This window comes from Rhododendron vialii, chromosome 6a, assembly GCF_030253575.1.
Source record: "Rhododendron vialii isolate Sample 1 chromosome 6a, ASM3025357v1".
Lineage (NCBI taxonomy): Eukaryota > Viridiplantae > Streptophyta > Magnoliopsida > Ericales > Ericaceae > Rhododendron > Rhododendron vialii.
Window position 1 is genome coordinate 31618348 of NC_080562.1, and position 22010 is coordinate 31640357.

Genomic DNA, 22010 nt, shown 5'->3' on the forward strand with positions numbered 1-22010 from the left:
TAGCTTGCTTGTGCTTAGTGTAGACCTTAGGGGGTAACACACTGGGATGTGTGCAATTAAGAAAGAAGACGAAAGAAAAGGGCTGGCCAACTATCCTGGTAGAAGCGGATCAAAAAAAAAAAACTATCCTGGTAGAAAGAAAGAGTCACCTGTTCATTGGATTTGCTCCCAGAAAATGTGGGTTCTCATAACCTGACACATTCGGTTAAATGCATTCATGCACCACAGTCAAGCGATTACTAGCATTTAGGGAACCAAAGCGCCAGCTGCCGTAGGGAAGTCAAACAATTTTGCTGGCTATATGTATATAAGTGCTCAGTGTGTTCTGGCCTTTCACTGGACTAACTACTTAAGCTTAACTTGTTGGAATAGAGAGTATCGAAGGAAGGCGATCATAACTTCTTCTTTTTTGGTACACCGGAGAAAGAAGGCGATCATAACTACTGTTGAGAAACTAGTATTCAAAGGTATGTATTGTATAGTTGATTTGAAATTCGTACTCTCCGTCAGGAAACGGAATTACAAGAGAACTTTTGTCCTTGAGTTTTCTAATTAAGTGCATCAGAGTTTTCATATACGTGCAAATGTTTGTATGCAACTATGTGTTAAAACCAGAGGAGTCTACTCCAGTATTTGGCTCTTCTAGTCTTCTAAAATCCTAGGCCCTATCTCTCTCCTATTCAATATGTATCCAATATTTTGTAGCGTCGTTCGGTTCCTTTCACTATAGCTGTTTCTGGTTTTGCAAGGCCATGGAGGCAACAACACAAAAGAGGCCAAGGATATCGAAGAAGGCTCAGAAAAACCTGGAAGAGAAACGCGATCCTCTGACAAGTTTACCGGAACCTTTGCTTCACCACATTCTGTCATACTTAACGATGAAGGATGTGATCAGGACAAGTGTTCTTGCAAAGAGGTGGAGATACATGTGGTTGTATGTCCCTTGCTTAGAGTTTTCCCCAATGAAAATGTCGAGATCTAAAGAAGTAGCTTTCATCAATCAGTCCTTGCTTCTTCACAAAGGTCCAGCAATTCAAAAGTTTAGCCTCACTTTCCTGCATGCTGATGCAGAAACTCACCATGTTGATTCATGGATTTACTTTGCTAAAACCCGCAACGTCGACGAACTCAATCTTGATTTTCCACCTCCATCCGCATGTTACAGGTTGCCACACTTTCTATTCAGCTCAACATCGTTGACGGTTTTGTCACTTGTAGGATGTGAGATACACTTTCCGGTTAAGTTTAAACTCAGTTCCCTTAAAACGCTCTCACTTGAGCAGGTCTATTTTTCTGGTGGGGAGATTAATGATTTGACGGCTTCTACTCCAATTCTTGAATCCTTATCACTGACAGATTGTCAAGGATTTGCTGACCTTTATGTCTATGTGCCTAGTTGGAGTAAGATCAAGACCATAAAGATACATGAAAGTGACCAAGGCTCTTCAAATTCTGTGCTGTCAATTTTTGCTGATTATATTGCTTCGTTTGAACTTGTTACAAGCATGTCTAGGGGGTCCTATTTCATCGATGGAATGAAATCTCTTGAAAGTGCAAGCTTTGGTTGTAACAAAGTGAACTGGGGGCAATACGAAGCGCATAAGGAAGATACTGTTTTCGAGATTCTTGATAGTGTCTGTCATGCTAAATATCTTAGGTTGTGTAGCTGCTACATTCAGGTAAAACATCAAGTCCTTTGACTGTAGAGACCCGTATTTTAGGCCTATTTTTTTTATTCATATAATTGTGCGGCTTGTCGAGATAAATGGTGTGAATATATGGAATGACGTATTTGTGGAAGGATATAAAGGTAAATGTGTGAGAGGTGCACGTGAGAGAGTGTGGTTTGAAAAGTAGGAGATAATTTCTCCTTGGTTTTTCCAATAAAATTCCCAGAGGAATGCTTTCCTCTTTCTCATTTCTATCTCTCGTCTCTCTCTCTAACTCTCACATATCCTTCTCTCGGCTCTCCTCCACTCCCACTCAAAATCAACTCAAATCAACCTCCAATCTCAAAACTCATGAAAATTGACCTCCATTCCACCCTCCGTACGTGATCTTGAGTGTGTATTCAGTTGGGTCTAGCTCGGAGAGGAGTATTCAATTGATTTTGAGGTTCCGGAAGCTAGGGCTTGTTCAAATCGCTTGGTTTTCGCTTCTCGACTTGAGGTAGGGAATTCTACCTCTCTTTATATGTTTTATGAGTGATTTGGTGCATGAATCGTGCTTGTAATGTCGTGTTTAAGTTTGGATTGAAAATTCGTAGTTGCTGTCAGAGTTGTCTGTTCTTCCTGGATTCCTACCGGTAGACCCGTCCTTTCTACCGGTAGAACGTTGTTACTTTACCAGAAAATCGATTCCCTACCGGTAGGAACTTTTCACCTACCGGTAGAACGATTGAGAAATTTCGCCAACCAGCTCAAACGTATAGCAGCAACTCAAAAGATGCTCAACGTACCTAACTTCTACCGGTAGGAATTCCTTACCTACCGGTAGGTCAAACACGAACTTGAATGTTGGCCTTTCTGTTTGAAGTTTCTACCGGTAGGAATCTTTCATCTACCGGTAGGTCAGGCAAGAATACTTGAATGTTGGCCTTTCTGTTTTCAGTTTCTACCGGTAGGAATCTTTCATCTACCGGTAGGTCAGGCAAGAATTGTAGTATTGGCCTTTCCGTTTTCGAGTTCTACCGGTAGGACTTGTTTGCCAACCGGTAGGTTGATGTTTTTGTTTTTCGAGTTCTACCGGTAGGACTTGTGTGCCTACCGGTAGGTTGCGTTTCCGTTTTCAAAGTTCTACCGGTAGGACTTGCTTGCCTACCGGTAGGAGATTGGGAGTTTGAGCTGCTTTCAGCTGCTGCAGTATCTTTCAGCTGCTTTCCTATATCCTTCAACTCGCATGTCGAAGCTTTTCATTGACTCTAATGAGTTTGTTTACGCATCCTTTCAAGTGTTTTGGTGAGTATTACACGTATATCACTTAGAGTGGCATTCAATGGACTAGAGTGAACATGTCTAGGGATTCGACGAGTAGTATTACAATCCGTTCTCTCTCTCGGCTCGTAAAATTCTTAGATTCCTTTAGTACATGCTTTTATGGACTCCGAGTATAGAAACTAAATAATCGGGCATCGTAGAGTCTAGTTGTGGGTTAACATGTGGCTTGTGAAGGCACGGGAAATGTACTTAGAGGTACGGTGAGGACGTGTGAGATTATGGTGCCCTTAAAGGAAAAGGCGTGTATTAATTAATTAGTCAGAGTCTTGACATATATGACAGTTAGGAATGGTTTGAGATGTAATCAACGTGGTGGATTGTAGATTGTTCAGAATGCTTGAAGCGAAAATCGATGTGAGAAAGAAGTATTTGAGATGATAAAATAACTTGTGTCCTCCCGGCTAGTCAAGTCTTTTAAATCCTTTTGACACCCTCTCTATGAGGCTCCAGTGTAGAAACTAACGGATAAAGTATGGTAGGATTGTATGTACGGGCTTAGTATGCTATGTCAAATGCGAATGGGTAAACTAATGAAAATGCATGAACATGTATATTTGTGGAGTCACGTGTTGATTAATTAAAATTCAGTGGTATAACCGTCAAAGGGATGATGAAATTGATTATGAAATGATGTCGATTGTGAAAAGTGTGAAAGGTGACCCAAGTGGTCGTTATTGAGGGAAAAGACTCGAGGTGACCCTGCGCTCGAGGGAACTAGACCCGAGGTGACCCAACTGATTTATATTATTGGAGGAAAGACTCGGGGTGACCCTGCGCTCGAGGGAACTAGACCCGAGGGGACCACACCTGGTTATTATTATTAAGGGAAAAGACTCGGGGTGACCCTGCGCTCGAGGGAACTAGACCCGAGGTGACCCTAGTGATTATTGATGGAAAATACCGGATTAAAGGAAAAGAAAGGTTTTGCAATAAAAGGATTTAATGAAGATCAATGTGGACACGAGAAAGATTGTACAACCGTACGAAGAATGATAAGATGTTTTGATTTGATTATAGACAAATGTGGAATGACGTGAGTTTAATAATATAACTAGTTAAGGAAGTAAACAGCTAGTGACATTGATATGAAGTCTAGGACTCTTAGGCGATGATTTGCAGCTAGTTGGTAGTCACTTGTACTATAGGCGTATCTGTCCACACTCATTCATTCTCGGTGTATGATTCATTCAATTACATATAGCTTGAGTTTAGAATTCTCTACTGGGCTAGTGTAGCTCAACCAAATCTTTCTTTTCAGATTCTGACACTGGGCAAAAGATTGCATGCATTGTGTGCTTGACAGTAAAAGACTTTTGGAAGCTGACATCACTGGTTATTTCGTCATCTTTGTGAAGATCTCGATTCGTTAAAGATGGTTTTGTAAATAATTACTATTGAATTTTTTTTTGACTAAAGTTGTAATTATCAAAACTTAAGGACTTGTTTGTAAATTAAACAGGTGGGAAACTCCTGTGGGTAACGTATATGATATGCGAGGTTTCTCTTTTATTGAAATGTATTATTTAATTATGTTGAAAATCGAGGGCGTGACTTTGACAGTCAAATTTTACTTTCAACTGTGGGTGAATATTATCCAGTGGCCACTCGTTACCATAAATTAGAGTTGATCCCACAACAATATGTGGTAGGGAAGGGCCATAAATATTGTCTCATAAACTTCTGGCATTTTGTTTCACTGTGTTTCCTGTCTCATGGCCAGGCTCTGTGCTGTAACGAGGAGCAAAGTCAAAATGGCCTGTCGTTCGATGCTACATGCTTAGAGATAAGGACTGATCTAACAAAAGGAGACCTACCAGGAATTAGCTACATGCTAGGGCATTCACCAAATATTAAGACTCTGATCATCAATATCGATAAGATCCATGCAAAAAGCGTGAGTTGTTCAATACGAGTATTTTCAACACATTGTTTTTTTGTTTAAATTTCATTTTTTGTATATTTATTATATTCGTGTGTGACATGCTAATTTCATAATTTTCAGTTTAGTAACAATTCGGAAGAAGGAAAATATTGGAAACTCCAGGAGCCAAATTTTGTTGATCTTTTGTGCAACCTAAAGGATGTCAAAATCTACAACTTCATGAAGAATCTTGAAAGCAAGCAGATGAGTACCACTGAGGACTTCCTTGCACATCTACAAAACGATATGAATTTTCTGAGGTTCCTGCTCGAGAACTCTAAGGTGATGGAGAGAATGACCATCACAACCTTCAAGAATGTTAAATTCGGGCGCCACTCGGAGAGTAAGAAATTCAAGCTACTTTTCCAGCTTACTCAGGAGTTGCTAGCATTCCCCAGAGCTTCTCAAGCCGCTCAAATATCATTCAACTGAAACTGTAGGGACTAGTTTGCAGTTGGCCAACAGATAATCCATGTTAAATTAAGTTTACTCCCTGCTTTAGTGCTATCTTGATACCAGTATTTTTGATGCAGATGTCTAAATTATGGCTGTATCTATATCTAGTCAGTGGTTCAGGCTACTTTGTTTAAGTACCTGGTCTAGTTTTCTTTGGTCTTCTATGTAACTTGGTCTTTTTCGGATTCGTCATACAAATATATGTGATAGTTTTGCTGCATGAGTGGTGGTGTGTATGGCACATGATTTTAATTATCTCGTTGTTATAACCGTAGAAGCTTTTGAGTTAATTGACTGCGGTTTTCCTATGGCAGGAATATGTGTGAACTCAGTGATGACCCAATTTCGCTCTTGCGATAATTAACCTATTGAAGGTTCTTTTCTAAGTTTCTATGCTGTGTACGGAAAGTCGGAAAGCGATAAGCGATAATGCTCAAACTGTTTTTGTTAAGATCATTGTACCCTATGCATGGTGCATCATTGTCTAAAGCAATTAAAGATTTTTTGATAAAATGTATAAACTGAATCAAGAACACATCAAGAACAGAGAGAGAGAGAGAGAGAGAGAGAGAGAGAGAGAGGAGGAGGAGGAGGAATTCTCGTTTTTCATTCTCTGAATCTCTGTCCTTACAAACAAGGGCCAAGCCCCCTTTATACATCACACCACAACAAAACCCAATAGCAACAAACTAACTAATCTGCTAACCACCCCACTTACTAACTAACTAACAGACTAATCCCTTAATACTGCTGACGTGGAAATAGAAGTGGAGTTGAGATCAGCTGTAACAGAATCCTTTGAGCCAGACTCCTTTAACACCCTCCTTCAAACTCATGGGAGGATTCCCTACCATGAGTTTGGACTTCAATAGCTGAAACTTGGAAACAGACAAAGGCTTGGTGAAAATGTCAGCAATCTGAGCCTCTGAACTGATATGATACAAGACAATGTGATGATTCAAGACTTGTTCTTTGATAAAGTGATAGTCTATCTCAATGTGTTTAGTCCTAGCATGAAATACAGGGTTGCAAGCTAGAGCTATAGCAGATTTATTGTCACACCACAGGACATGAGGTGTTGAGGAAGGAATAAGAAGTTCAGAAAACAATTGCTGCAACCAAACCAAGTCACTAGCTGTTTGAGCCATGGCCCTATACTCGGCCTCTGTAGATGAACAAGCCACAGTATGCTGTTTCTTAGCACACCATGAGACCAAGTTGTGACCCATAAAAATACCAAAACCTGTGGTAGATCTCCTGTCCACAGGGTCCCCTGCCCAATTTGCATCAGCGAAAGCTGTGAGAGATAAAGGCCCCGGAACAAAATTCAACCCTTGATGCAAAGATCCCTTGATGTATCGAAGAATACGTTTGACTGCCATAAAATGACTCAACTTAGGAGCATGCATATGCTGGCATGCTATATTAACAGAAAAAGATAGCTCTGGCCTGGTTAGAGTCAAGTATTGCAAAGAACCAACCAAAGTTCTGTACACATGAACATCCGAAAAAGGAAAATCATTATCTGGGATCCCAGGTTTAACAGAGGCAGGAGACTATAAACTTTTACAGTCTATCATCCCAGCTTTTGCAAGCAGATCTGTGGCATATTTGAACTGAGATAGAAACAAACTAGCAGCATTTCTATGAACCTCAATACCCAGAAAATAATGCAGAGAACCCAAGTCTTTCATGACAAACTTGTGACTAAGTTGAAGAATAAGAGATTATGAAGGTGGAATCACTGCCAGTTATGACGATATCATCCACATAGATCAAAACCAAAGTAATATCAGACTTTTGTGTAAAAATAAACAATGAGGTATCTGCCTTGCTAGGGTGAAAACCAAGTTCCACAAGATAACTGGAAAACAAAGCATACCATGCCTTTGGAGCTTGTCTCAAGCCATACAAGGCTTTAGAGAGTTTACACACATACTCAGGATGAGAGGAGTCCTTATACCCCAGAGGTTGCCTCATATACACATCTTCAGTAATTAGACCATGAAGAAAAGCATTTGAAACATCTAATTGCCGTAAAGGCCAACCTTTATTGACTGCTAGACATAGTATAACCCTGAGAGTAGGTTGTTTAATAACTGGACCAAAGGTTTCAGTAAAGTCAAGCCCCTCAGTTTGTTGATTACCATTAGCCACCAACCTAGCTTTATATCTTGCCACTGTCCCATCAGAGTGTTTCTTGATTTTATAAATCCATTGGCATCCAATAACATTTCCATCAGAAGGAGGTGGAACAAGCACCTAAGTGCCTTGCTTCACTAAGGCCTCATACTCCTCAGCCATAGCCTTTTGCCACACAAAATGAGAAACAGCTTCAAAAAAATGTTTTGGTTCTGTTGTAGGTAAAGAAGAAGGGGTAGAAGAAGATGTGAACAAAGAAAATGGTTGCTTAGGCTTGAAAATGCCATTCTGAGACCTAGTTTTCATTCTCTCAGGCTGGGATGAAATAGAAGAAACAGGAAAACAAGAAGTAGAACAGGAGATAGGAGCATAATCAGAAGGAAGACTAGAGGAAGAATGAGAAGATGAAGATGAAAAGGAGGTAGAATAAGAAGAAACAGGTAAGGAAACAGAAATAGGGATTGTGATAGGTGAGGACTCAAAGATAGGAATAGGAACAGGGGCAGGTATAGAGTGGACTAACTCAGGAGGAGACAAAGAAGGTGGAATAACAGGAATGATGATATCTGAAAAAGAGGTGAGAGGGACAGAGAAATTGGTTAACTGTTGCTCAGATTCTTGTACAGAAGAAATAGAAGAAAGAAGAGAACAATAGGGAAATTGATCTTCAAAGAATCTCATGTGTCTAGAAACATATACTTTATTAGTATGAGGATCAAAACAACGATACCCTTTGGAAGTTGTACAATATCCCAGAAAAACACAAGTAGAGGATTTAGGAATGAGCTTATGTGAATGATAAGGTTTAAGCCAAGGAAAACAAGCACAGCCAAAAGGTTTCAGAGAAAGATAGTCAGGTTTAGTGTGAAATAAAAGAACATGAGGAACTTGAAACTTTAAAGATGAATGAGGAAGCCTATTAGCTAAAAATACAGTTGTGTTTAAAGCTTCTAACCAAAATTTAGCAGGCATCCCAGCTTGATCAAGAAGAATTAAGGTTGTGTCCATTAAATGCCTATGTTTTCTCTCCACAACCCCATTTTGTTCAGGTGTGTGAGGACATGACGTTTGATGAGTGATATCACTGTTAAGAAACAGATTAATCAAATAATGATTGACAAATTCTCCTCCATTATCTGATCTAACAGTCTTAATAGTTGTATTAAACTGAGTTTGAACATATGCTTTGAATTGAGCAAGAGTTATTTTGACATCAGACTTATAGAATAAAGGAAACAACCAAGAATATCTTGTGCAATCATCAATGATTAGCAGATAATATCTATACCCTTTAACAGAAGAAATAGGTGCAGGACCCCACACATCTGTGTGAACAAGATCAAAAGGCAAAGTAGACTGAGTTGTAGAAATAGGAAAAGGCAACTTGTGACTCTTGACTTTATTACAACTATAACACTGAACATCAAAAGAACCGGTTACAGGTAAGTTGAACTGCTTAACCAAGGACTGAAAAAGAGGAATACTAGGATGACCAAGCTTCCTATGCCACAAAGTAGCAGAAGAAGTGGACACAGATTTATTAAGATGAAAAACAGAAGGAACCTGAGATGAATCAGATTCAAAGCAACTCTGAATAGGATAGAGGCCCTTGTGGCATGGCCCCTTGAACAGAATTTGATGAGTAAGATTGTCTTGAATGACATAGCTAGAAGAGTTGAAAGTTAGAGAACAATTATTGTCCTTAGCAAACTGAAAAACAGACAGAAGATTATGTGTGATGGCAGGAGTATGAAGTACATTAGTGAGCTGAAAATGTGCCTTTGGTGTTGATAAGAAACCATTACCAGAACAAGAGACTGAGAGAGTATTACCATTTCCAACCATCACTCCTGCCCCAGCTGTGTAATTCTGAGGTTGTTGTATGTTGTGAAGATCAGAAGTGACATGATTAGTAGCCCCACTATCCAGAAACCAATTCTGTGCAGTGGTTGTGTTTGGCATTTCATTCATAATTTGTGAACCAGGTGTATAGCAAGCAGCCAAAGCTGATGGAAATTGACCTTGAAAAACACTGCCTGCAGGTCCTGACCCAGTAGAGTTGAACTGTCCTTGATATCCTCCACCATATCCAGAAATAGTACCAGTTCCAGGTGAGATAAAGTGTGATTGAGATGAACTAGGAGAAACAAAAGGCACTGAGACTTGTGGAGGCATTTGAACAGAAAATGAAATCATAGGTCTCCACATAGGAATATTCTGATAACCAAACTGATAACCAGCAGATGGAGGCATTTGAAATCCATTAAAACCAGACGACATACTAGCTCCTGCAAAACCAGATGGCATACTAGCACCAGCAAAGCCATGAGGTAGATATCCAGAGGTTTGTGTGTTTCTGTAGTAGCAAGTACGAGCTGAGTGATTGTCTTTGCCACATATTTGACATGCTGGCCTAGGAAAAGAGACAAAACCTTGTCCTCTTGTTCTGTTTCTATTGTTATTATTAAATCTAGAAGTGGACTGTGGAAAGTATGTGGAAGATTGACCAAAAGCAGGTTGAAACATTGGTACTGATGGTGGTTGGGGTTGAAACATTTGAAAAGACTGAGATGTCTGAGGTTGAAAGGACTGTAAAGCATGTGTTGGTGTAGGCAATATAGGGGAAGTAAGTACAGAGTTTGAGCCAAGATTACCAACAGTTTGAGACATAGAATTCTGAGTTGAACTACTTACATCAGAAACATTCAAATCTTGTAATTTCTGAGTAGTAGTCAGAAACACACTACTTGCCCCATTTTCCACCTTATTTTTGCCTTTTCGTGACTGATGTTCTTCAGCTTTCAATATAGACACCAGTTCATGAAATTTGAGATCTCTATGAGTTCTTAGAGTTTGTTTCAAAGAACTGAACTCTTCTTCTGGCAAACCATTGATAGCATGAAAGACCATGTCATCATCATCTACCTCATAACCAACAGCACTCAACTTTTGTGCACACACCTTTATATCATCAATGTATTTATCCATTGATTCAGTCTTTGTGAAATTAAAGAGAGTTCGTTTGAGCTCATGCAGATTTGACCTAGAAAGAGAATTGAAACGATTCTCCAAATTGTTCCACACATCAGATGCATGTTCTAACCCTAGAACTAGAGGCAACGTAGAAGATGATAACGTTGCAGTCAGGCAAGATAGTAACTGATTATCGATAAGCGTCCAAGAAAGAAATGCAGGATTTGTTACCAAATTGTTGCTTGAATCTCTGATTTGTGTAGGAGGTGGCCCAACGGTGCCTCGAACGTACTCAATGAAGCCATTTGCCCGCAACCCATTCAATACCTGAGTTTTCCAGAGGAGAAAATTCTCAGCATTCAACTTGATTGTCACGAGTGAGTGAAAGTTCGACACCAGAAAAGCTAGGGCTGCTGGCATGGTGACGCCATTCTCACTTTCGTTTGAAGCTGATGGAGTAGACATTCTGATCTAACAAATTGAACACACGAATCAAGGATCGAAGGTTAGACTTTCGTCATAATGCTCTGATACCATAAAGATTTTTTGATAAAATGTATAAACGGAATCAAGAACACATCAAGAACAGAGAGAGAGAGAGAGAGAGAGAGAGAGAGGAGGAGGAGGAATTCTCGTTTTTCATTCTCTGAATCTCTGTCCTTACAAACAAGGGCCAAGCCCCCTTTATACATCACACCACAACAAAACCCAATAGCAACAAACTGACCAATCTGCTAACCACCCCACTTACTAACTAACTAACAGACTAATCCCTTAATACTGCTGACGTGGAAATAGAAGTGGAGTTGAGATCAGCTGTAACAGAATCCTTTGAGCCAGACTCCTTAACAGCAATTGGCTGAAAAATCGTCTGCTTGTTTCACACCGCTTTTCAATCCTGTGCAAGGCAAAGGTTCAGTTGATTAAGTATCCAACAAACAAAGAAAAATTTGATGCCCAAATTAAAAGGTAGGTAGAAAAGTTCAATGCCATTACGTTAAAAGAATCTGCAAACCCAAGTTCAATTCTAAATGCACATTAATTTAACACACGCAAAATCCAATCAAACTAAGTTCATATTTGTGTTAAAGAGAGTACCGCTTATCAAAAAAAAGAGAGTACCGCTTCAGAGTATAGCTTAGTAAGTACCTCTGGGTTTCTGACTATAACGAAGAACAAAAGCTAGGATACCTGTTTTGGGTGTCCAACACGCATACAGAATGAGAGTTTTTTATAGAGTATCACCGGGTCAGTAACGAAAGGGACTCAATCCTAGTTGGTTGGGTACCCCTAGCAGAAAATTGTACTAAACTGAAAAGCGACGGAGCATTCCACTCCAACACCGGCAAAGCTTCTTTGGACGGATTACTATGCGATCACAATGGCACTGAATGGCAGATGGTTGGGGGGTTTCGAACAGGACATGCGCGGACCCTCGAGCATCATGGCCGAACTATGTGCTTTGAGAGATGGACTGAAATTGGCAGTGGAAGAGAGTATAAAAAAACTGGAAGTTGAAGTGGATTACTTGGGCTGTTGGGCATCACGCAACTGAGATTGCAAATCATCCATTTGGTAATATTTTGCTTGACTGTATGTTCTTCCTCGAAAAGTTTGAAGCAGTGAAAGCCAAACACGTTTACCGCGGAGCTTATAGAAGTGCGGATGCCCAATGAAAAACTGCTTGGGTTTTAGAAACGCTTGGGTTTTAGAAAAACTGGTGATTGAAACTAAGTGGGGATTGTAAGCTGACAAGGAAAAGTTGTGTTTGCCAAGAGCCTCTCCACAAGCTGTTATTTTGTTCTGTGAAAAATGCTCTAGTTGACCAAATGCCTGTATGTGGTTGGTATTTATAGCTGTTTCTCATTTTTGCTTTTTACGTGGGCTTTGCACTTTGATTCCCGTGTTAATTATACTATATATGAGACTTGAGTTAATTGCCCCAATGAAGATGGTTTTCTAAGCTTCTATATTACGACTTCCAAAAAATTATTGTTTTTTCCACGGAGGGCTCATGTGTGGCCTCTTGTTGATCTTTTATCCCAAAAATACATGGCTCATTTTTCTAGTACCCTGTACCGCAGGATTATGTTTGGAGATTCATATAACTCGAGATTATCACCAAATTATGAGGTTCAAATTGGCTTAAAATAGAGTGATTGACTCTTTGTATTTTTTGGGGGTAAATAATTGACTCTTTGTATTTATGCAAAGCTATCGTCCTAGAATTGGGACCGAGATAAATGTCCAGACTCACTAGAGTGCATCGGCCAATTCTGGAAGTTTAGGAGTAGTGCACTTGGGCCCCAAGCTGGTAATTGGTAACCAAAACGCCAGACTTAGGGAAGTTGAACTTTCGGCTTGCAATGTAGTTGGTGTTTATGGCTCTTTTCACTTCAATATTGAACTTTGCTTCTTGTACAAATTGGGTGTCAACAGTACAAGAGAACATAACTAAGGTGGTGTTCCAATTAAACAAAAGGAAGGTTTTGGAGAAAGGAAGGTAATTTCAAGCCCAAAAATCATCTATTTACGTAAATAATTTTTCTACCAATATGGATATTGTTTGATAGATTTTATTGAGATCTTTTATACGGTGCAAGAAAAATCAAAAAATTATTTTTCATTTTCATTATATTTGAGTTTGAAAATTGAAAAAAAAAAAGTTTTAAAAAAAGGAGGTTACCTGGAACACTCTCTAATAGTGACAGGGAGGTTTAATGCTTGATTATCAACTGCCCTTTTGGGGTGAAGAGGAACCTACGCAAAAAGCACAAGAGAAAGTACAAACACATATTGTGCATTTTTGTCAAATACTCACGTGGAAGTCTTCTTGTATGCAAGCAGTGCATATTTCGTTAGCTAGTTTCATGGATGCTGTAGGTCCATGAATTTTCTGTTTGTTAGCCCATGAATTGGAAAGTGCAGAGTGATTACAATGTTGCTTTTTGGGAGATAAATTTTATTTTTTGTCCTTCAATAAAAAAATTGGCTCAAGAGTGAATTTTTAAATATTGATGTTACTACACAGAAAAAGAAGGGCAAGAAAGAAAACTCACTCTCTTTTGCATATTGATGTGACTAGGGGCAATCTTCGTGGGACATAAAAAGCATGTTTATGGACTAACAAACGCGGATGAAGGGAGTAATCGTTTTGAGCAGATTGCACATCACACTACAAAGATAAAAAGATCTACTCAAAACTTTTTGTCCTTGCTTATGGTCACCACGTACCGATATGTTGTTACCTTCCAATCCTAGGAGTATTTTTGGGACCAAAAGTTTACGCCTACCGCTCATTTTCACTCCTCCCCCCGCACTCATTCTCACCATAAGCACTTGTCTCTTAATTTCACCGTTCGTCTTGGCAATCAATGATTCAAATTTTAAAATGGAAGAGTTAACCGGATTTTAAAAGAACTCTTTCTTGGAAAGAGTTAACTCTTCACTGTTTTTTTAAAATTCGGACCATTGATTGCCGAGACGGAAGGTAAGAATTAAGAGACAAGTGTTAAGCTATTGATTACGGAGACGTAAACAGAAAAGTACACAATTATGATCGAAACTCATAATTTTTTGAATAAAAAAATGTCTTTTCGGAAAAAATTAGGAGTTTTCATTACAATTTTTTTTTTGATTCCTTTCGTCGAGACAAATCAATAAGTAACAAAAGTTTGACGTAAAACTTATAATTGTAAAAAAAAATTGATTAAAGACAAAAAAAGAAAAGAAAGTGAGTTTTACTTAGCAAATCAATAGCGTAAGGGTATGTTTGGTTGGATGGAATCAAGATTGGAATGGAATAGTCATTCCAATAATTTACTTATTCCAGTGTTTGGTTCACCATTAAATAATGGAATGATGATTCCAAATAGAATCACTATTCACCTTAGTAAAAGAATTGTCATTCCATCCAAAAAAACTAAGGAATTGTTATTCCATTTCTTTGTCACACCAAAATTACTAGTGTCACTCCAACATTCACTATTGTCACACTAAAATTACTATTGACACTCCGAAAAATGCTATTGCCATTCCAAAAATTACTATTGTCATTCAAAAAATTGCTATTGCCACACTATTCCATTGGAGACGAGAATGACTGTTCCTAAGTACAACCAAACATGAGAATGTGAATGATTATTCCATTTTCAATTCTTCCAATTCTATTTCATTCTTAATTTCATTTCTATTCACATTCTATTCCATCCAAACAAACGCACCCTAAGAACACTTGTAACATTTTTTTTTACAGAAAGTCTACACACAGCAGATTTGTGCACAAATTTCGTTGTGGGACCCACCACGGGTCCCACACAATTCATTTGAGCCGTTCATTAAATGTAAAACATTTTTCCAATGGTCTCAGTAAAAAATAAGCTCAATTCGATACCTATAGATACTCTATCCAACCATATAATTTTTCATTATCCGAAAATCTGAATGAAAAGTTAGATGATTGAATGAAGCACCGATATGTATCGGATTAAGCTTATTTTTTACGGGGACCCTTGAAAAAATGTTTTACATTTAATGAACGGCTCAGATGATTTGTGTGAGAACCGTGGTGGGCCCCACAATGAGATCTGTGCACAGATTTGCTGCTGTGTGTAGCAGGACTCTTATTTTTTAGAGTAATGCTACTGTTACAGCAATCTGAGCACAGATTTTGTGGTGGAGCCCACCATAAGTTCCACACAAATGATTCGAGCGTTCATTAAATGTAAAATATTTTTTCAAGAGTCCCTGTAGAAAATTAGTTCAATCTAATACCTATAAGTACTTGATCCAATCATCTAAATTTTCATTTAGATTTTCGGGTTATGTAAAGTTAGATAATTAGATCAAGCACTTATAAGTATTGGATTGAACTGGTTTTTTACAAGATATCTTGAAAAAATGTTTTACATTTAATGAACGGCTCGGATCATTTTTTGTGGGACCCGTGGTGGGCCCCACAACAAAATCTGTGCACAGATTGCTGTACCAGTAGCATTTTCGTATTTTTATCAGAAAGTCTACTGGCACATCAAATCTATGCACATATTGTGTACAGATTTCTATGTGGGGTTCACTAAGGTTCCCACACAAGTGATCCGAGCTGTTCATTATGTTTAAAACATTTTTTCAAAGGCCCCCGCGCAAAATCAGCTCAATCCGATACCTATAAGTACTCGATCTAATTGTCTAACTTTTCATTCTCTAAAAACTTGAAAGAAAAGTTAGATGATTAAATTAAGCACTTATAGGTATCGGATTGAGTTGATTTTTGGCGGAGGCCCTTGAAAAAATGTTTTAAACATAATGAACAGTTCGGATCACTTGTGTGAGACCCATAATGAGATCCACAGAAAAATTTGTGCACAATCTGTGCACAGATTTACTGTGCCAGTAGACTGGTTCTTTTTTTATCCGCTCGTTAACATTTAAAATCAATAAAATTTCCCCTTCCCGCCCCAGCGCACAATTCACACCAACATACAAAGGCTTATATTAAAAGAAACTTCATCACATATGGGCCCCACGCACTTGGTCCATAGCACACAACTCAAGCCCGATCAACCAAACACACATACACACAAATATGCACGTCTATATAAAAAAAATCCATGCCTTACTTAATTACTAAATATAATTACACATAGCCACATTAAATAAAATAAATTAATATTTAGGACGGGTCTCTACACTTATTCTAACATTGCAGGGATGGGGATAGACCAAAACGATGTTCCCTTCCACTATAATAGTTAAGTTTCTTGATGTGTCGAAGACTTTGAATTTCTTATTCGATTTCATTTGGAGAGCATTTTTGGGCTATTGGCAGCTCCTAACGTTAACTCATTCTTATATGCGTAAGTAAGAATATTTAGACTAGCAATGTTTTTAATCTATCAATGGTTTTGAAGTAGCAAGATTGGACAGAAGAGTCAACTATGCAATTATAAAAGAACCACTAATTAGCATATGGCCATACCCCCCCCCATCCTGTCATGGAGAGAATGGTCCTATGTACGTGCATGGTACAATCTTGGCCTCTTTTTAATTATATTGATGGATTTTGAGGAGAAGTGTGAGGTTTAGAAGTTATTTTTTGTTGGATTGCAGTTTAGGGGAAGGGGAGTGGAGTGATATTAGCTTTAGTATTTGGAATACAATTATGCGATTATAGATATGGTACGTTTACCATGCAAATAGAAATAATATAATAGTTTATTACTTCTTGCAAGCGCAAGTGAATAACTCTCCAGCATATAAAATAGAAAGGAAGTTTTGGTCAAGTTTATGTTAGCAGGAGGGGTAGGACCAGATGCACTTGAGGTATTCCAACCGTTCATAACTCGATGTGGGTTTTCATTTCAGAACGATACATTGTGGTATTTATTTGTTTTTAGGTTGTCGAGAAGTTTGAGTATCGGTATTTATTTGCTTATGCTTTTTTGTTAAGGAATAGTTATAGATGACTTGTTCTTTTATTTTATTTTATGATTTCAGGTTATTTTTTGACTTTATTTATGTTCACAGTTTTTAGTTACCTGTGTGCAGAATTGGAATTATGCATCAGCTTTGTATTCATTTAAGTTGCAACTAATGGAAAACTATGCTAATATGAAGGGAGAGCACAAGTTGGCATTTGCCCTTTTTCCAAGCCATATCGGGGTTTTTTTTAATTATTATCATAGACTGCCCTTTTACTGTCACTTATTTATTCTTTTTGATTTTTGAACTGATTCAATGTTTTTCTCAAACTAAATATCCATAATCTGCAATAACTGCTCAGGTAAAATGGGATAACTAATTCTTTATCTTGTAAAAATAGTTGAAAAAAATGCCCTTCTTGCCATCCCCCTTGCTTATCCACTTTCAGGTCTCCTTCTCTCCTCTTTGGATTCCATTAGAATTTATTCCATTGGCACTCAAATTGATAGCAAGATATACAGTTTTGGCCCACTTCCTTCCTTAATATACAACACAAAGATACAAAGAACAGTATCTTTTTGTCCCGTGTGAGTTTATAATTTTGACCATTTCCATTGTTTTGTTTTCTGGCTGCTTGAGGGTATTTTTGGGATTGTTCCCTATGTTTGACTACTGAACCGGGCTTTTGTATTTTACCGCTTTGTACACGGAATTCTAACTGCTCTCTGTCCCATGTCTTTTTCGTTTTCCATTTAGATCGAAATAATAACTTTCAAAATAGTTCAATTGAAGACCAGTACAAGCCAATTTTAGGTTGGACTTTGGAATAGTTTAAATTTGCGGGGATTTTTTTGGAGTGTAAAATCAGATCAGTGTGAAATCATTGTTCTCGGGTTTTCTACAGCAAATTTGACAACTCTCTTCTACAGTAGATAGATCCAACGCTCTCTCACCAATAAATCTCGTTTTTCTCGACCTCAGATCTTTCTTCTCTCTGTCCTATTTGGCGAGTTGAAAATGTAATATTTTTTTCTGTCATGACTTTTCCTCTTCTTTGATGTAAAAAATATTTCCAAGGATACGTACTGTTCTTTCTTTTCTCTCTTTTTTTTCTTTTTGCAAATATTAACCAGTTATGTTTTGGGTTTCCTTTGCTTTAATGTGTGTTTTTTTTTTTTTTGCGTGTTCTCGGCGTGGTTCTGTATATCCATGGCCTCTGCGATGTTCAAGTATTGGCAATGGCCAAAAATTGCAAAATCGCCAATGATGCGTCGTTGTCGCAAGGCAAACCTAATCCTATCTGGTTTTGGCCATAATTGATGTTTCTCACCATACGGCTTGATGCTGGAAGGCGTGATGACGACACATGAAGATGATCCAAAATTTTAAAGCTAAAGTATGTAAGCTAGCTTTTGGAGAAGTGTTCTAAATACTGATACTAATTCTGAAACAGCAACAAAACAAGCATTTTGAGTGGTTATGATAATTTTTGAAAGATGAATCTCAATATGTTATTGATGGTTTCTTATTCTTTGTATTAATTCTAGGGGGTTCAAAATGAGGAGGGGAAAGTACAGATGAGATGACTGGGGATCAATTTTGAACGATCTACCAAGTAAGTAAGAGAAACCTCTTATTGGTTAAAACTACTAAACATTAACACTACTCATTTAGCTCATTGTACATGCACTTGTCATTTGGTGTTTTGAAAGAAAGAGAATTGTCTTTATTACTCTTGGTCAAGATTCTGTTTATTCTGTTTTTGGTTTTATGTTGATAATGATTTCTTACTTGTTGTTTGGTCTAAGGTCAGTATATTTCTTGTTGATTTTTGGTTTGTGAGAAATGTGTTGCTCATAAATTTGAGAAATGTGTTCCTCAAAGATTTAGGATTTCAATATGATTTACCAAAGCTTCCAATGCTTTGATTGTTTAAGATTTAGGGTGTTGGTGTTTGTTTGTTTGTGTGTGTCTGAGAGAGAGAGAGAGAGAGAGAGAGAGAGAGAGAGAGAGAGAGAGAGAGAGAGAGAGTTGGATTACTAAATACTAACTAAACTGATCGATTGGCTTACTAGATACTAACTAAAATGAGCTATTGGCTTACTAAATACTAACTAAACACTGTATAAGAGGTATTTATTCATTGTTGTTTTTGGGGTATCCCGTCAAGGGATTAGTGAATAACATCTAGACTTCACGCTTCTAATTTTCCGTTTGTTTTTAGTGCGTATTGAAGATCGTAGTTTTATCTATTCTCATATATAAAGGGAGAGCACAACTTGTTGTCTCCCAATTTTGAGCTCCGTCACATTTTTGATTTCCAAAATTGTCCATCAAAATCTAATTTATTTCCGAGTCAGATCATACTCCCTTGCCCCTAACGATTAGGACAGAAAAGGAAAAACAAAAAGTAAATAAAACTACCTACACACTCCGCGTCTTAACTTTCAGTTTTCAGATCCTAAAATAACCCCATGCTTCCAAAGCAGTGTACAGTTTGTATCAAAATGGAGACAATGACACTACCCACACACTCCACGTCTTAACTTTCACTATTCAGATTCTAAAATAGCCCCCTGCTTCCAAAGCAGTACACAGTTTGTTTCAAAATGGAGACGATGACGTAAAAAAATCTAAGAAACAAAAAGCATAGAATTCCCAACTAATGGAAATAGCTTTATGGATCTGTAAGCTCTCTCCCTGCATTCTTATGTGAATAAGAGTTGATTGTTTTTCATTTTTTACATGTTGAAAATTCGTGGTTGCATTTTGTCAAGACATAAGGGAACAACATGCAAGGGGTTACGGCTTTGGTTGCAAAAGGTGAAGTACAGCCATGGTTGAGATCAACAAGGTATTAACACTTTTTGTTTATGGTGTTTATTATTTTGATTTTTGTCAGAGTTTAGATTTACACGTGAATAAATTAATATAAAATTTATTCAACGCATCACATTCCTTTTTGTCATAGTCTACATTTATACGTGAACAAGTTTATATAAAAATTTTAACAAAAATACCTAGAGACCAGGGCACACGCGACGCTTATGCAATTTGAATTTCGTATATTTTTGTCAAAATACGATCAAACAAACTATAAGAGTAAAGCTATCGTGCATATTCTATCAAATTCGACTTGCACACGCATTGTGTGTGTACTGAGAAGAAGCCCATAATTTTCCTTTTAGTAAGGGAAATTTGTGACCAGAAAATTGAAGGACATTTGTTGATTAGGATTTGTATAGTATGTTGACAAGGACCAAGGGCATTATAGCATCTTTAGGGTTGGTTACTTGGGAAGGTTTGGATCATTGATTTTAGATTTCTGTTCATGAGTTTTCACGCACTACATAAAATTTTTTGCCAAATTTTCGAGTTTGGTTGAAGGGCACTCTTGAAGGAATCAACTTTTAATGTCTTTGGTGCTTGCTCCAGGCGAGAGACTGGAGGGGTCTTCTTTTGCTATCAACCAATAGAACAATGGCATTTTTGTTTACTCAAGTTGAGTTGATTTTTTGACTGACTTAGAAGAATTCTTTAGTGTGTATTTCAATAAATTAGTTGGGAATGAATCTCTTTTTCATTGTAGGGCAAAGTTTGGGTGTGGACCTCTAAATCTACTGCTTAGATTGGAACTGCATTGTGTTGGGAAACGTCTTTACCTATTTTTAATGTTCATTTTTTTTGCACCTGAAAAATGACCCAACAGAACAAAGGAACCGTGCAAAAATGCTGAAATGGCTTGGAATTTTACAACCCCTCTTTTTAGTTTTTGTAGAGTGGGGTTGTCTTGTCTAAATTTGTTGATGCCTTTTTGGCAGAACTTTAGCCATGCTGTTTGGACTAAATGTCTAAATTTTTGAAAAGGGGTTGACTTTAGCTGATTTTTGTTGACCAAAAGGAATTAAATAAAAAAAATTTAATTTGGCCAAACAAACAAGAATATTTTCATTTTCAGAGATCTATCTTTAGACTGGTTTTGATACGTTCTATCCCTACTAAACTATATGCTTTTGTTGGTTAGCTGTGCATGAAAGGATCACGACTCGTGATCTTTTGATAACAAACATTTTTCCTAATAAGCTTCCACAATGCTGTTTGTATAAGAGCTCATGTTTAGAATAGACCGAATAACTATTGCTATGTGAGACACTAATATGTAGTACTAAAGCAAAGTTGCTTTTTGCGCGGCTTGATCATGATTTCATTCATATTCTGTTTTATTATTGGCGGCGGCGTTCATAACTGCTGTGTCAATGTTGTGAAAATAGAAACTTGAAAAGTTTCAGGAAGGTGAACAGATTGACAAGCCTTTCATACGAAAACAAATGAAAATCAGATTCCTTGAACATTGAAGAAGTAGGAGATCTTTTGTAACCTGAAGAATCCGGAATTTGGATTTGTAGATGAGGTAAGTAACATAATGAATTGAAAGGCTAACGATGTTCAGCTCTCTGTTTCTGATTATTGTACATGTGATACATTCTTTGTTAGGTTTTGTTTGAGAAGGCTAATGTCGCGATTGACAAGGGTGAGAAAATGGCCGAAATGGGTGTGGAAAGAGTACTTTCCTTAAACTTATTATGGGTTTAGAGAAGCCTAGAGGAGGTGATGCTTGGGGAACACAATGTTCTTCAACATTATTTTTAGCAGGTAGACCTGTGATCAACTGGGTTCTTAAAGTTTTGCTTGGTCTATTATTTCTCTATACGAGTAATTATTTAATTCAGGCTGATGCAGGTGATTCGGATAAAACAGTGTTTGAGACTATGGCGGAAGTTGCGGATAACTGGCAAATTGAGGATGTAAAAGGGCTCCTTGGGCGTTGCAATTTCAAAGCTGATATGCTTGATAGGAAGGTATCCATCTTGAGTGGTGGCAAGATGGATAGTACTCATGGTGCGATCGCTTCACTTCTGCGGCTACATAAGAATCTTTCTTTACGTTTTGGCAAGATGGATAGTACTCATGGTGCGATCGCTTCACTTCTGTGGCTACATAAGAATCTATGTTTACGTTTTGAATCTCTTATCAATCTCTTATCGGAAACAATATTGGTAGGCTGTTACTTTTAATGAGTTTAACGTGTTCGTCAGGGCTTG

At 37.8% G+C, this 22010-nt stretch overlaps 2 protein-coding genes and 1 long non-coding RNA gene across 5 annotated transcripts; 2 read left to right on the forward strand and 1 right to left on the reverse strand.

Moving 5' to 3' along the window:
- The first annotated feature begins 127 nt into the window (after positions 1–127).
- Positions 128–5379, forward strand: LOC131330546 (putative F-box protein At1g49610). Of its 3 annotated transcripts, none has more exons than XM_058364167.1 (4): positions 128–467; positions 750–1679; positions 4717–4890; positions 4999–5379. In XM_058364167.1, the coding sequence occupies exons 2-4, from the start codon at positions 753–755 to the stop codon at positions 5347–5349; spliced, it is 1452 nt and encodes a 483-aa protein (XP_058220150.1). In that variant the 5' UTR covers positions 128–467; positions 750–752; the 3' UTR covers positions 5350–5379. The 3 variants fall into 3 exon arrangements, with proteins under 3 accessions (XP_058220150.1, XP_058220149.1, XP_058220151.1); XM_058364168.1 differs by lacking the exon at positions 128–467 and having other exon boundaries at positions 1032–1165; positions 1284–1679; XM_058364166.1 differs by having other exon boundaries at positions 128–1679.
- Positions 5380–6152: 773 nt separating this feature from the next.
- Positions 6153–7067, reverse strand: LOC131328631 (uncharacterized mitochondrial protein AtMg00810-like). Its single transcript, XM_058361549.1, has 2 exons — positions 6944–7067; positions 6153–6898 (listed from the first exon to the last, which is right to left on the reverse strand). The coding sequence occupies exons 1-2, from the start codon at positions 7065–7067 to the stop codon at positions 6153–6155; spliced, it is 870 nt and encodes a 289-aa protein (XP_058217532.1).
- Positions 7068–18453: 11386 nt separating this feature from the next.
- On the forward strand, positions 18454–21789 carry LOC131330549 (uncharacterized). Its single transcript, XR_009201139.1, has 4 exons — positions 18454–18523; positions 19686–19762; positions 21192–21319; positions 21403–21789. It is a non-coding gene; the product is annotated as an uncharacterized LOC131330549 (long non-coding RNA).
- The last annotated feature ends 221 nt before the right edge of the window (positions 21790–22010 follow it).

What these genes read in the sequence shown, in the direction of transcription:
- LOC131330546 (XM_058364166.1), top strand. Translation starts at nt 753, where the DNA reads ATGGAGGCAACAACACAAAAGAGGCCAAGGATATCGAAGAAGGCTCAG. An exon ending in TGTGTAGCTGCTACATTCAG is followed by an intron (nt 1,680 to 4,716) that starts GTAAAACATCAA and finishes TCTCATGGCCAG; the next exon opens with GCTCTGTGCTGTAACGAGGA. An exon ending in ATAAGATCCATGCAAAAAGC is followed by an intron (nt 4,891 to 4,998) that starts GTGAGTTGTTCA and finishes CATAATTTTCAG; the next exon opens with TTTAGTAACAATTCGGAAGA.
- LOC131328631 (XM_058361549.1), bottom strand. Translation starts at nt 7,067, where the DNA reads ATGAAAGACTTGGGTTCTCTGCATTATTTTCTGGGTATTGAGGTTCAT. An exon ending in AAAAGCTGGGATGATAGACT is followed by an intron (nt 6,899 to 6,943) that starts GTAAAAGTTTAT and finishes CTGGGATCCCAG; the next exon opens with ATAATGATTTTCCTTTTTCG.